The 16,512-nt window shown below is 38.6% G+C and overlaps 1 protein-coding gene across 10 annotated transcripts in view; it reads left to right on the forward strand.

Annotated features, from left to right (window-relative positions):
* The window catches only part of MAPK10 (mitogen-activated protein kinase 10), a 335,312-nt gene that overhangs the window by 275,141 nt on the left and 43,659 nt on the right, over window positions 1-16,512 (forward strand). For 8 of the 10 annotated variants that reach the window (XM_073600104.1, XM_073600086.1, XM_073600138.1 and 5 more), the window contains one exon: window positions 2,355-2,426. In XM_073600104.1, the coding sequence (XP_073456205.1) occupies window positions 2,355-2,426 (72 nt within the window). Of the gene's footprint in view, window positions 1-2,354; window positions 2,427-13,998; window positions 14,071-16,512 lie in introns of all 10 variants that reach the window. The other 2 variants (XM_073600094.1, XM_073600122.1) reach the window with 1 other exon arrangement.

A 16,512-nucleotide genomic window follows, 5' to 3' on the forward strand; every position in this document is an offset into this window, starting at 1 on the left:
GTTATGCTCTTAGCTCTGCGTACACCTATTTTTTATGCTTTTTCTTGTCACCATACAATTTATGTCAGCTGCTTTACTATCATTACTAGCGCAGTGATTAATCTTAAATTTATTATACAAAAATACTGCTGACTATACTGAACATTGCAAAAATAATATAGGATTAAGGTAAATGAGAAAACCTGACTAGAATTGTAATAAGTGTCTGAGTGTTATCATGAATGGGATGTGATTAAGCAATAAATGTACTATTAAGTATGGCACAGTATCTTTTCTGCTGTATGCCACCTTGTAGAGTAGTGTCATAATGACAGTTACTGTATATGTCAAGCATGACTCGCCTGCTGTTTTTTTTTTTAAGTGTCATATTTTATCATTTAAAAAGAACCAGCCAGTATTGTACTAGCTTTCAGAGTCCACAGCACCTAATTTATTCATAGTGTGGTACAGTTAAATTGGTCTTAGACAGCTTCTTTAAGGTAAATCTGCTACATGTAAATCAAGATCACAATTATAGAGCAGATTGAAATAGTCATGTTGGCTTTCCAAAGTAAAAATACTTCATTCCCACTCCCAGATTCTTTCCTGTGCAGCTCTGCCCAGTGCCATACAGTCTTTGCAGGTTTGGTCCTGTTCCTAGTGCGCTGTGGCATCTTTCCTTCTTATGGGTTGTCCATACTCGTGGCGTTTACAGTGAGTGGAGTATGGACCATCCATAGGACTTAACTGGGCCATGGCACATGTGCACACTTAACACCCTTTAGAAGACCCTGTAGAAATGAGTTATACTAACTGTGGCCACAGCAAAGTTTCAATAATACAATAATTATAATTAGCTAGTTACTCTTTTCTGAGCATTCAATGTAATATTTTCAATTTTCTACTATTTTAATACATTTAGGGGTGCATTTATCAATGATTCGACAAGAAATTTGCCTAACCTTCAACCCAAAAAAATAAAAGTTTTTATTTGTGTGTGGTGTCTTTTGTTGCAATTTTTGCTTACTTATGCACATTGTTGGACTTATTAGGGGTCAAGGGAACAGGTAGGTAAAACACAAGCTCCATGCCTGTTGTTCTTAGGCACCAGAAGAACAGATTAGCCCAGTGCTAGTCAGCATCCTGCTTTGGAGGGGGTCCCATTTTTTGAGGAGGTAACCTCCTCAAAACAGCTCCCAATGCTGAGGAGCATATGGACTAGTATTAGTATAGCAGGGGGCTGCACACTCCCTAGCTATGGGGATACCAGCCTGCATTTAAAGTGGAACTAAACTCTCCTATTGTTTTCAGCCAAGGAAGCTGCCATATTGGCCTCTGTTTTATCTTCAATGGCCATGATGCTGCACATGTGATCAGTTATGACACCAGCTATTTGATGGTGTGACAGTTTGGCTGAGAGCACAACCAATGTGCCCGTTACATTTCCGGCACTGTTATTTGAAATGGTTGAATTGATAGGTTTAGTTCTGCTTCAAATAAAAAAAGATAATAACCTTCTAACTGCTAAAACTGTGTATACACACAGGTTCATCCTTTTGAATTTTACTTTAGCTATTTTTTCACTGGGTGAATTTCACTAGCAACTCATTGATAAATACATCCCTTAAAAGTACGATGTGCATTTTATACATAATGGTTAGTTTGCAAGGACAGCAGTACTTTTTGCTTATATTTATGTTTCTCTTTTTTTCTGTAGCAGATATTACAAAGATTTGATATAACTGAAATAAAGCTGTCCCGCGCTTCCATCATATCATTTTTATTTTAGTCTAATCACGTTCATTATAAATGAATTCAGAAAATGACATGTCCTTATTAAGATCTTTTCACATCCATCATTCTACTGCACTTTATTGCTTATTTTCTGACTGTCATCTTCAGTCTTTTCATTCTCTTCAGTTCTGACTTATCCCCATCTGTACAATTGCAAGGTGGCATTTAAAATCTGCTCACCTGTTTGCTAAAAGGGGTATTTTGTTAACAGAATTGTTTTCTTTTAGCTGCTATTTTGCTGCTATCATATGCCTGTTTATTTTAATTAAACTAGAAGGAAATGCTTATGAAAAATGGCACATTGGGCGATCGCTCCTAGACCCATAGCAATCAATCACATTCTTTTTTTTTTTGCAGTCTTTTGAAAAAAATCTGATTGGCTGGTGTGGGTTCTCAACACATTTAGAAAGCCAGTTTTTCTAAGTATTGCCAAATATGTTTTTGTGGGGGTGGGGATAACATGTTTTTATGCCATTTAATCTGCTTCTTCCCTTCCATGCTTTAGGAGTTTACCTTCCTTGCTAACCTTGCTTTTTTTCCCCTCTTTCCACGTCTTAATGGCCTTGTTTCTGCACTTTTAGTGGATATTTGGTCTGTGGGATGCATTATGGGAGAAATGGTTCGCCACAAGATCCTCTTTCCAGGAAGGGACTGTATCCTTGTCAATTCCGGAGCTTCAATTCACAGAAACATACCTTCCAACTTATCTAGCTTACTTGTCTGATAATTAACCACCATTATTTTTGTCTCTATATACTAACTCTGCTGAATAATAATTTAATGATCTGAGTGAGCTTTATCTTGCAAACACATACTTAGAAGTATGTGGATTGTGCACTAATGGAGGTAGTTGAAATGCAGATTTTAGATCTAACATAACCTGGAACATAAACACCTAAATATAACTCTGTTAAGGCTTTTGCTTTTTATGTCCATCATAGTTAAAATCATCACTGGCACACTAGCAGATGTTGTATGAAATCATTGAAAACAAAATATATAAGTTGAAACTGGTCATTCCGTATTTTGCCTAGCTAAAGAATGTCCCTTAGTTAAATTCAGATTGGTTATGTAGAAAATTCTAACTGACCTATAAAATAAAATAGCAGTTTTTCCCGACATAAAAAAAAAAAAAAACTTCCAGTCTCCATTTTTTCAGCTTAGGACTGGAAAAAAAATCTCCTCAGCTGGTGACTTACGTTTCCAAGCATTATTTATAACAAATCAAAACTGACACTAGAAGGAAAAAAAGGCCAGTAGCCATGAGTACATTAAGGACCTTCTTAAATGAAGATATACCTGCTAACACTTAAGTGCAGTAACACAGGGCAACCAATTAGTATTTATTTTGTAGAGATTTGGTTTTAGCAGAGTAAACTCTAATTGGTTGCAATGGTTTACTGCACTCCAACAAAATAAATAGCAGTTAGAAATAGAAATGTGTTAATGAGGGCTACATCTAGTGCAGGGATATGCAATTAGCGGACCTCCAGCTGTTGCAGAACTACAAGTCCCATGAGGCATAGCAAGACTCTGACAGCCACAAGCATGACACCCAGAGGCAGAGGCATGATGGGACTTGTAGTTTTGCAACAGCTGGAGGTCCGCTAATTGCATATCCCTGATCTAGTGGAAGGTCGGTAGCTACTTACAATGATATGTATGTACAGACATGGATGTTTATATATATATACAGTATCTACCCCTCACATTTTTGTAAATATTTTATTATATCTTTTCATGTGACAACACTGGAGAAATAACACTTTGCTACAATGTAAAGTAGTGAGTGTACAGCTTGTACAACAGGGTAAGTTTGCTGTCCTCTCAAAATAACTCAACACACAGCCATTAATGTCTAAACTGCTGGCAACAAAAGTGAAAATGTGCAAATTGGGCCCAAAGTGTCAATATTTTGTGTGGCCACCATTATTTTCCAGCACTGTCTTAACCCTCTTGGGCATGGAGTTCACCAGAGCATCACAGGTTGCCACTGGAGTCCTCTTCCACTCCTCCATGACCACATCACAGAGCTGGTGGATGTTAGAAACCTTACGCTCTTCAACCTTCTGTATGAGGATGCCCCACAGATGCTCAATAGGGTTTAGGTTTGGAGACATGCATGGCCAGTCCATCACCTTTACCCTCAGCTTCTTTAGCAAGGCAGTGGTTGTCTTGGAGGTGTGTTTGGGGTTGTCATCATGTTGGAATACTGCCCTGCGGCCCAGTCTCCGAAGGAAGGGGATCATGCTCTGCTTCAGTATGTCAAAGTACATGTTGGCATTCATGGTTCCCTCAATGAACTGTAGCTCCCCAGTGTCGGCAGCACGCATGCAGCTCCAGACCATGACACTCTCACCACCATGCTTGACTGTAGGCAAGACACACTTATCTTTGTACTCCTCACCTGGTTGCTGCCACACATGCTTGACACCATCTGAACCAAATAAGTTTATCTTGGTTCCATCAGACCACAGGACATGGTTCCAGTAATTAATGTCCTTAGTCTGCATTTCTTCAGCAAAATGTTTGCGGGCTTTCTTGTGCATCATCTTTAGAAGAGGCTTCCTTCTGGTAAGACAGCCATGCAGACCAATTTGATGCAGTGTGCGGTGTACGGTCTGAGCACTGACAGGTTGACCCCCACCCTTTCAACCTCTGCAGCAATGCTGGCAGCACTCATACGTCTATTTCCCAAAGACAACCTCTGGATATGATGCTGAGGCTGTGCATTCAACTTCTTTGGTCGACCATGGCGAGGCCTGTTCTGAGTGGAACCTGTCCTGTTAGGTCGCTGTATGGTCTTGGTCACCATGCTGCAGCTCAGTTTCAGGGTCTTGGCAATCTTCTTATAGCCCAGGCCATCTTTATGTAGAGCAACAATTCTTTTTTTCAGATCCTCAGAGAGTTCTATTTGCCATGAGGTGCCATGTTGAACTTCCAGTGACTAGTATGAGAGAGTGAGAGCGATAACACCAAATTTAATACACCTGCTCCCCTTTCACACCTGAGACCTTGTAACACGAATGAGTCACATGACACGGGGAAGGAAAATGGCTAATTGGGCCCAATTTGGGGTGTACTCACTTTTGTTGCCAGCGGTTTCGACATTAATGGCTGTGTGTTGAGTTATTTTGAGGGGACAGCAAATTTACACTGTTATACAAGCTCACTCACATCATTACATTGCAGCAAAGTGTCATTTCTTCAGTGTTGTCACATGAAAAGATATAATAAAATATTTACAAAAATGTGAGGGGTGTACTTACTTTTGTGAGATACTGTATATATATATATATATATATATATATATTCGATTAATGATGATGAATTCCATTCCTTTCTATAATGGGGCTGGATCATGCTATACTGGTTACAGAGCTGCCACACTAAGAATGACTGCAACACCGTAAAGAGAGTCAGGTATGCATCTTGGTCTGCAGTAATATTTCGCAATATAGGGAGGGAATGAGATACGTTTTTTCTTTTTTTGCATTATGAGCAGACTATTCCCCCACCTGCCACATTTTTGGCAGATCATAGATTTGATGTATTAATAACAAGGGTGAACTTTAATGTAGTTTTGCAGAAGATGCTTTATTTATGTCAATTGTATGTAGTCATTTAATAACCAGTGGGGCATTGATTATGTAATTGGCATAAATAACTAGCAGTCCTAAACTTAAACCATTAGGGAGGCATTTCGGAGGTTAGGTAAGGGTATTACAATAAGTCTATCTGTTTACCATAGCATCGTGATTTCATAATGCTGTGGTTCTGGCTCACATGGGTAAACATTGGCCTGCAACAATGAGCCAATGTGCTGATGCCAGAAAATTATTCATTCACTTTGACTGATGACCTTACTGATGTGAATGCTCTGCTCCAATGCATGGTTTGCACTGCAGAGGTCCCAGTGCCCCAGAATCAAAGCACTGTAGAATCTTGTGGTTACAGCACACAAGTTTGTTTATGCTCATTCTATTGCCTCCATCCATCCCTCAAGGTTCATTGATTATTTTAGCAGACATTTTCACTATATAAGTATTCTAAATACTGATTTAGTAATTTTGTAAAGTTTTCCATGCCTGTGCATACAATGAAAGCACAGTCATAACCTGGCACAACCAGGGCTCTTGTTGGTAATTTTGGGGCAGAGCCTACTTATACAGCATTGTAAATACTGACAACCCACTTTAGAATCTTCACCACTTCCTTTTTTCAGGAGACAAGCAGCTGCTACCTTCTGCAATAAATGAAAGACGCCACTAGGTACCTAACACATTTTAATAACTGGCTTCCATTTCCCTCTGTTATTTTCTTTCCTTTATATTTCAGGGTAACTTTTGCATAATTTTTCATTAGAAATTGATTGCGAGTATTGAGCAGGCCTTCCTTTTTTCCATTGCATCTTTGAAAAGAAAACATATACTACAGTTTTATACCTTTGATAACTACTTAACAGCTCTCATACTACTATAACAGCTTTGATAACTACTGTTGCAAACTTAAAATAGATCAGTTATGTGGCACAATGATAGCAGAATACATATTTGTATTTGCCTTTTGCATTTAAAATTAAAAATTAAGTAGAGGTTAGCATTTCTGTATAACACCTTTCATACTAACCCTACAACTATTTAACACTTCTTATTGGTGTAATTTGTACTAATATAGTATTTACTGACACCATTGATAATGACACCATAAAACCGATATTGGTAAACAAAAGTTGTTAACACTTTAACAATTTTCATCAGTCTCACATAATGTCTACAGTTTCAGTTTCCTATCCTCATTTCCCATGATGACTTTATTTATAAATAATGTACTAAGTGGTAACTTACAGGACAGTCCCAGTAACAATCAACTCAGCACTAATCAACACTGACATATATGTCTCATACTTCTCTTGGTCATGTAATAATTTATAACTTTACATAGGAGTAAATATTGTGTATTTACTGTATAAGTGGACTGCCACTTTAATGGGAAAGCAGTGGACTGAATCAGCTATTCTCTCAAATACTATGTGCTGGAAGAGTAAGCTGGACACATGGTAGTAATAACAGGCTAATCTGTTTATCACCTTTACCATCATTTTCCTAACACCTATCTGGAAGTTAGTGAATGTGACACACATTACTTTTTTTTCAATAGCATAACTATTGATTCAGTATTTGGCTTGGTTGGTACAATGGCACCATTTTAAGCTGTGCCATTGCCATAACATCCACTGATTATTGAGTATTACCATTATGGGACTCCCAACAAGAGAGTGGCTTGGCTGGACTTCTTTTTTAGTGAGTGTGTCATAGATGAATAGTATTACTATCTAACATTTTCTTCTTCAGCAGGTTGAGGAAAGCCTTTCCACTGTATTTCCTGTTCATTCTCAGAGTCTCAATCATTCTACAGTCTTCTAGCTTCATTAGTTACCTATAATAGTCACAGTCAAAGAGCGCTAGGTTGGAAGGTATGTATAAGTCATAGCAACTAATTACCTAGAGGATGAAAACTCACCAGTTTTTATAAATAACAGATAATGATAATATGCCCATCATTACACCTCTATGTTAAAGCACTGCTTATTTTATTTTGGGTGGTCCTTATTGTATGGTTTTATTTTTTTTTTTTACATGTTTTGCAAATTCCCATTGCATAATTTAAATATATTCACATTAACAGAAGTAAAAGGAATGCCGTATCTTGGAGGCCTCATGGCTTTGCTGAAGCTATGTTTTGTTATTTATATTGATGCTTGCAGCTTGGCTTACCTTTGTGTTATACTTTGCATTTGATTCTAAATTCCACTCTGTGAAATTGTAAGGCCGTTTCTCTCATCTTGTTTTCCTTTTAATGCTATAATTTAACAGTCATCAAGACATTTCATTTTTTTTTTTGTTTCATTTTCAACTTTAAAGCATGGAACGCAAATTAAGTTGTGGTGTATTCCTTTGGAAACGCTAACAAAATGCAAGACAATGTAAGTTGTGACTTTTGAGAATATAAGTTAGGTGGACAAAGAGATTCATGATTAAAAACCGGATTAGCAAAAATTGTGTTTTTGCCATTATGAATAATTTGGATGCTTGCTTTCATAACTTGCAGGTGGAATCTGACTAAATTTGTAGAACTGGCCACCCCTTCTCTTTACTTTGCTTTAGAAATATATGCCCCTTGTGTTTAAAACTAAAGATTCAATGGGCCTCCTAAATAGTGAAAATAAGGGAGGTGATTCGCATGTAGCAGTCAGGATGATACTTCCTTTTGCTAGCCAACTTAATTTAGTAAAAAGACCGGTGAATTGTAACTGATTGGTATAGGCAATACAAATTACAACTATTTTCCTTCATTGGTTGCACACCCATTATGTCCGTTAGTATGGATGAAGTTTACATCTAATTGTAACAGATTGCTTTGTTTTGAAAAGAGGCCAATAGTTTGAAGAACACACCATCTTCATTTATTTGTCTAAGAATAAATGAGGAAAATCTTGCCTCTGAAATTACAGAAAAGTAACAAGCTCAGGCTGTAGACATTTATTCTCTATTCAGTCCTTATGTTGAGGAGAGTTAGGTCTTTACTAGACCTAAAGCAGAGCCACACAATAGAGTCAATGGGGTTAATTTGCTAAAGGCAAATAGATTGTGCACTTTGGAAAGTACAGTTGCTCCAGAGCTTAGTAAATGAGGTAAAGCTTCACTTTTGCAAATAATACCCAATCACGTGCAGGGAAAATAAAAAAACTGCATTTTTGCTTGCACATGATTTAATGATGAAAGTCAGCAGAGCTTCTGCGCATTCACTAAGCTCTTGCAAATGCACCGTCTATTTGCCATTAGTAAATCAACCCCAATGTGAGGGGAATCAGGAAATAACGAAGAGAGTTGTTGAGGCTGGTTTCCAGGAGAAATAAAGGTAGTAGGGTTTGGTTTCAAGCCTCCCCATGATAAAATATCAGTTTGGGAAACCACTGTGTTTTCATCTGTTTTTTATAAACATTACTTTTCGTACTATAACTAAAGTTCAGTGTTGGTGGATAAAACCCTAATATTTAATTGATCTCTTAAACTTCGACTAGCCACTAGATTATATTTAATAGTATAATCAAACATAACATTGGAAATTATGTACTTCCACAATGCTCCTGAATCTTCTTATTAGACGTTATGTTCATGCTCTTTTTATGATATGAATAACACTGAGAAAATTAAACCTGAACAATGCATAAATCTGAACATTTCTGCCTCTTGCGGGAGATTATGGATTATGAATATTGATTCTAAGTTGTAAAGTGCTCAGCACTCATCTACTGCTATGGCAAATTAATTCTGTGGAAATGAATAATATTCAGGACTTCATTAGTTAAACAGTGCTCAGTGAATGGGACATTGCTGCTGCTACTGCTGCTGCTGCTGCTGCAATATACTGTATATATATATTGAAATAAAAGGAACCATTTTCATTAGAAAATTATATTGTGATTGAAATAGTATATCAGGAGAGAAAAAAAGATTAATAACATAGTTTGATAACAAAAAAAAAAGATAGCATTACTCATATATTAAGTCAACTTATGGAATCCAAACAAATCTAATGAAATGTAACCATATATGTGCTAAAACTTTTAAATCATATTAGTAATACTGGAACCTCAAATGAGAGAGAGAGAGCCCATTTTTAATTAAACAAAGAGGCTAAAGAGTAAAAAGTAAAAAATGAACAGGAACTTTTTGTTTTATAGAAATATTAGACACAAATTCTTAGTGGCTACCATTAGCAGCAACTTTTATATATATATATATATATATATATATATATATATATATATATATATATATATATATATATATATATATATATATATAAAATAGAGTGCAATTTTGAATAGCAAAGATATCAGGAGGAAATGTAAAGATGGTAAGAATAACTTAATAATAATAATAAAAAAAAAAAAAAATGTAAATGTTAATGTGCATTAATTACACGTTATGTATGCTGTAAAAAGGCAGCCTACTCTTTTGAACGAGCCTAAAATTGGACCTGAGTATTTTTATATCACAACGCCCCATTACGAACCTGAAAAAACAGGTGTGTTCAGAAAATGTATTGCAGTGTGATTCATATTAGGTGGTACCGCAGGGCGTACAATTGGTGTAAATAAGCCCTAAAACATTCTTACTTGTGCATTGAGACTTTTGTCTCTGTGTCTTTCATATCTAATGTATGAACCGTAAAATGCAGGAGTCATGGATGGCAATACCAAAATCACAGGAACTCATCACAACTAGTAATAATAAAAATAGTCTAATTGGGGAGACATAGCCGCTTTCTGTTCATCAAACACAAACATTAACACTATCATCTCTCATTTTGATGTCACCTTTTGTCAAAACTGCCACATACACAGAACAGTAGGCCTCCTAGAAAAAGTTATGTACATGTCAAATATCCTTTACATTACAGGTGAGGGTTTTTTACATATTGCATTTTGACATAATCATTTTTTCGGTAATTTATGCCTATTACTCATTAAACAATTGTTCCACCTTGTTAAAGTTAACCTATACCAGATGAAAACCTCAGTCCTCATACCATCCCCGCTGATCTTCGCCCCAATCTGCTACAACTACTAGATGGCTTTGGCCGTATTGTGCGGCCTAAAGGTCAATCCCCTTAAGTCCACAGCTCTAAACATTACTATATCCCCCCACTGAGTTATCCCAAATACAGGAAGCTTTGCCATTCCCTTGGTTTCCCTTCTCAATTCCCTACCTTGGCATACTACCTCTGAAATTCCCCTATGGGTAGCTGTGGAATCAGTTGAATGAGATCCCTTTTCTGTTGCTAACCTTCTTGTGGCTTCAGCCCTCTGATCGTCGCACCATACAAAACCCCATCACGATCCACGCCTTTACCCTTTGGGATCGCATTAAGTCAAACCATGCCCTCCAAACTCCCTATAACCCATTGTTATTCTTCCCCCACAATCCTGCTTTCTATTCTGCTTGGACTTCTCCATCATCTTTTTCAGCTTGGTCGTCAGCCAACCTTACCTGAGCCCATACATTTATGACCTCCTCTGGAATTATGCCATTCCCTTCTCTTAGTGAATCACATGATATCTCTCCATCTGAAATGTTTTGTTACCTTCAAATCAAGCGCTTCCTCACACCATTGCTACTGAAGGACTCCTCTGCCCCCTCACTGTATCTCTTCGAACAGGCATGCAAAAATTACCCCAACCTATGGGGCCTCATCTCTTCTCTATACTCTCAGCTTCTACACACTAATACCTCCTCTGCCCCCTCCTATGTCACTAAGTGGGAGAGAGACCTAGGAACAACGTTTGGGGAGCTGACTAGAATCACATCTAGCAAGCCACTAAGTCCTCCTCACAGAATATTGTGGCGCTAGAGACCAATAATAAAGTTCTAACGCGCTCGTATTTGGTCCCCACAAGGCTCGCCAAATACATTCCACATTATTCCTCTAACTGTTTTCTAGGCTGTGTGGCTGAGAGCTCCTTCCTCCATATTTGATGGATGTGTCTTCCGAGCTTTCTGGAATTAAGTGTTTAACATCCTATCTACGCTTTTTTCCATGCCTGTTACTCCAGACCCAGCTGTTGCACTTTTGAACCAAAACCCCTCCCGTAATTGTTCCAAAATTCAAGCTCCTACCGCAGATCACAACAGCGGCCAAACAAGTTATAGCTAAGGTTTGGAAAACCCCTACACTCTATACAAGAAATAAGAAAACCTCAGCCCTCATATAAAGCCTTTAAGATGTTCACATATTGAACATATATATCAATATCTCATAGACACACAATGATGCAGAATAGGTGTGATAAGCTATTTAATTTTCAGTCAGAGACATTCAGAAGGTAACTGTAGGGAGGGGAGGGGCAAAGTGAAAGGGTGGCACAGAGATGGGGACACAGTGGCAGGAGGAGCACAGTGATGGGTTACACAAAGATTGTGATGAGGACAAAGTGACACAGTAATGAGGGACACAGTGACAGGAAGAGTACAGTGATGGGGGACACAGTGTTGAGGGGTACAGTGATGAGGGACACAGTGTTGAGGGATACAGTGATGGGGGACACAATAATGGGGACACAGTGATGGGAGTACAGTGATGAGGGACACAGTGATAGGGGGAGAACAGTGATGGGGAGGCACAGTGGCAATGCTTATAGTCTGTTAATAGTTTGACCACATCCACTTAGGGATCTACATCCATAGCATGCTGCAGGTCCCTTTCTTTCTAAAGTGTCCCTTGCTGTCAAGTTCGCAGGTATGGGGGAGAGGGTGGCGAGAGGATGTGGCGGGGGGCAGCAAAATGCACCTTTTGCCTGTGTAGACAAAAATCCTTGCACCGACCCTGACTGTAGTACTACTATGCGACACCTAGTATGTGACACCATACTACAAACTTCACAGCCTTCAGTTAGGCATGTGTTGGTTGATTTTCTAAATGACTACTCCAGGAATATTGTACCTAGCAAAGTGGGTGCCGGTGCCCACTTTGAAAAGTGAAAGCCAGTGCATAAAGTGAAGCTGTTGCCACTTTGAATACACAGTCGTGCTAGAAAAAAATCTTTTTTTTTTCCCTCACACTTGACTGGGTACTCAAAATAAATACAAAATAAACACAAAAGTCAACCCTAATAAGGTGCCCTGAGTCATAAAAACCTAAATTAATTTTGACTGCAATAACTACTGTAAATGTAAACTTAGCAGTTGCAAAGGTTTATAGATTATCAGTGTGCCTTAAACCCACACATACAAGGAAGGAGCAGCTCAGCAAGCATTCATTTCTATTCGGTTATCATAAAAATCATAACATATGTAGCCACATTCAGTATTAACGGAAATGAATGGAAATTGCATTCTGAACACAATGTCTTTTTGAGCCTTGTAGACACAGCATTTGATGAATCATTAGCCATTACCAGTATGCTCACGGCTGTGAACTATCTCAGCTTTTCTAGCTCAAATTTATATAGGATCTGATAAGTCAATAGAAACGATACTGCAAATGTAATTATATCTGGCAGCTTACTAAACTAAGATGTTTAAAAATAAACTGCTTAATGAATTTGTCACTGCAAGCAGTTACTGAATATAGAATAACCATGGATAAAAAATATAACATGTAAATGTCATTTAAAACACATATGTCTGGATAAATGGATTTTCAACTTTAGAGCCAATTGAAGTTTACCAAAAAGGAACGCATAGTAAACTATGGTACACATGTGGAGCACTGCGTATCGCGTTTGACCAAGCACTACTACATATTTACCCCATAGGGATCCATTTGTTTCATCTGTATGGTAGTGAATTGCTACTTTTTGTTATTATCAGCTTTTTTAGTAGTGAGACTGAGCTGTGTGATTAAGTTACTTAAACCAATCTGTTTCTGCATACACTAAACGATTGTTACGCATCTTATATTTTTTTGATAGAAAGACTATTCTCTTGAGCTGGAAAGGAACCTCTGAGCCCACTATAGCCACCTGGCTGCAATTGACCAACAATAGCTTACCCCTATATAATCTTACTTTTGAGCTGCGAAAGAGACCTCTCCTCTTTGATAAAATATGGAGTGGATGGACATCCTCAGGCTCCAGAGACTAGTCTGTATTTCTGATATTTTCTTTTTCTTTTCCTTTACACATGAATAAGTGACCCAAAATATATAGTTATATCACTGCTATGTGTGATATTTTGAGGCTATAGCTGTATTTTTTTATGTATACCTTGATTGTGAGACTCAGGAGGCACAGTCTGGTTTGGTTGCTTAAATTCATGCTGCCTAACATAGGACTACAAATTGTTTCTGCTATGTAGACCCAGAAGGTGGATGACAAACATCTAGTCTAGAAACTACGGGCCTTCACCTATTTCTCTAGAAGAAAAGGGCACAATTTCTTACTTTTCCTAGGGTAGATAGACAAATACTGTAAATGCCAGCACAAACACACCTGAAATCAGCTTTCTTTGGCCAATATGCACCCAGTTCATATGAAATATCTTAAATTACTACACTATAATTAAAAACTTAAAATAGCTTAGAAATAGTTAAATCTCTTTAAAATGTTCTAGAACAAAGCAGTTCATTCCGCTGTCACTTGGTTTGTTTTCATACATGTTCATTGTTTTGTGGCCTTGTTCCTGATTCTTCATTTCATTATTTCTTATTTGTTTTCAGTTGACATGTGGTCAGTGGGTTGCATCATGGGAGAAATGATTAAAGGTGCTGTGTTGTTTCCTGGCACTGATCGTATCCTTCCAGAAATCCATGTACCGCTGACTGCCAGCTGCTCAGTTTGTGCTGTAACTAGAACAGATCTGAAGAATCCTTGGGGACATTAAATTTGTCTGTTTTGCTTTGTATTATTTTCCATATCTGTGATAGAGAGTCTGATGAATGCAGAGGTCCTTTTAGTGGTTCTATGGATGCTTTAGGTGATGTTAAAGATAACGATTCTTCTCATAACAATGCCAAAAAATGAACATCAGAAGGGGTTTATATGCCCTTCTTCTACCTTGAAGCTCTTAAGAAAGTAGCAATTCCTGCAGGACAGAAATTTTCTTCTTGTTACCAATTCTCTTCTGTATGTTGTTGTGAAGGCAGCTCCCGTGAAGCATCAGGGCTTATGTGTTTCCATTTTTTTTTTTGTAGCTAATCATGATGTGCTCTATCCCCCAAAAGCAGTAAGGTCATTCTGGTCATTAAGTAACCTTTATAGCTTTAGAACATTTGTACTGCTGATGAGACTTACTTTAATGCTGCAATACCAAGTATAATTCATTTGAATCTTGTAGCTTCATATATTGATTCAAGTGGTAGCTTTAGTATTTGTGCATTGTTTGGAACTCGGAGGGATGCTACATTTAAGCAGTTTTGCCTGCCAAGTGCATAAATGTATAGCTTTAGAAAAAAAGGGTGAATGGGGAGTATATTGCTAGAATCGGCCCAGTCACACGTTACTATTTTTGTGCACAGAATTTAGAGGTAGCGCATTAAACCCACATAATTAAAAACTATCAATATTATTATTATTATTATACAGGATTTATATAGCGCCGACAGTTTACGCAGCGCTTTACAACATTAGGGCAGACAGTACAAGTACAATACAATTCAAAACAGGAGGAATCAGAGGGCTCTGCTCGTTATAGCTTACAATCTAGGAGGGAGGGTCAAGTTATACAAAAGGGTAATAGCTGTGGGGGATGAGCTAATGGAAAAAATAGTGCAGTTGTTAGATGGAGGCAGGATAGGCTTCTCTGAAGAGGAAAGTTATCAGGGATCGCCTAAAAGTGGATACATTTGCAGACAGTCTGACAGATTGGGGTAGGGAATTCCAGAGGATGGGCGAGGCTCGGGAGAAGTCCTGGAGGCGGATATGGGAGGAGCTGATGAGGGAGCTAGAGAGCAGGAGATCTTGGGAGGAACGGAGATGGCGTTTAGGTTGGTATTTTTTTTGACTAGGTTAATGATGTAGCTGGGGGCACAGTTGTGGATGGCTTTGTAACTTATTGTTAGTATTTTGAATTTAATTAGTTGGGCGAGTAGTAGCCAATGGAGGGATTGGCAGAGAGGGGTAGCAGACACTGAGCGGTTTGTAAGGTGGATGAATCTGGCAGCAGCATTCATGATGGACTGAAGGGGGATAGTCTATTTAAAGGTAAGCCAATGAGGAGTGAGTTGCAGTAGTCAAGGCGAGAGATAACCAGGGAGTGAATCAGGAGCTTTGTGGTTTCATTGGTTAGAAAGGGACAAAGGGACGTAGTTTAGAGATGTTGCGGAGGTTGAGGCGGCAAGCTTTGGAAAGTGATTGGATGTGGGGCTGAAAGGAGAGTTCAGAATCTAGGATAACACCTAGCACCCTGACATGTGGGGACGGGTGGATGGTTTTGCCATTGCTCTTCACAGAGAAGTCAGGGGAGAAGGCATGTGGGGGAGGAAATATTATGAGCTCGGTTTTGGACAAGTTGAGTTTGAGGAAGTGGTGTGACATCCATACAGATATGTCGGTTAGTAAGTTAGTGATGCGTGAGGAGACTGATGGAGTGAGTTGAGGGGTGGAGAGATAGATTTGTGTGTCATCAGCATAGAAATGATATTGAAAGCCGTGAGAGGTGACCCAGGGAAGAGGTGTAGATTGAAAATAAAAGAGGTCCAAGAACAGAACCTTGGGGGACCCCGACAGAGAAGGGAAGAGGAGTGGAGGAAGTAGAATTGTAAGTGACACTGAAGGTGCGTTGGGATAGGTAGGATGAGAGCCACTGAAGAGCACAGTCACAGAGACCGAGGGAGTAAAGTTTTTCGAGGAGGAGGGGGTGGTCAACCGTGTCAAAGGCAGCTGAAAGATCCAGAAGTAGGAGTACAGAATAGTGTCCGTTGGTTTTTGCAGTTAGTAGGTCATTTGTGAGTTTTAAAAGAGCAGTTTCTGTGGAGTGTTGAGAGCGAAATCCAGATTGAAGGGGATCAAGAAGGTTGTTTTTAATGAGGTGGTCACTCAGTTGGTTGTAAACCAGGCGTTCAAGGAGTTTAGAGGAAAAGGGGAGCAAGGAGATAGGGCGTAGGTTGTTAAGATTGGTAGGGTCCAAGGACGGCTTTTTGAGTATGGGAGTGACCAGTGCATGTTTTAGAGCATCGGGGAAGACGCCAGAGGTGAGGGAGAGATTGAAGATGTGGGTTAGAGAGTGTAGGATG

Source organism: Aquarana catesbeiana, linkage group LG01, assembly GCF_042186555.1.
Source record: "Aquarana catesbeiana isolate 2022-GZ linkage group LG01, ASM4218655v1, whole genome shotgun sequence".
NCBI lineage: Eukaryota > Metazoa > Chordata > Amphibia > Anura > Ranidae > Aquarana > Aquarana catesbeiana.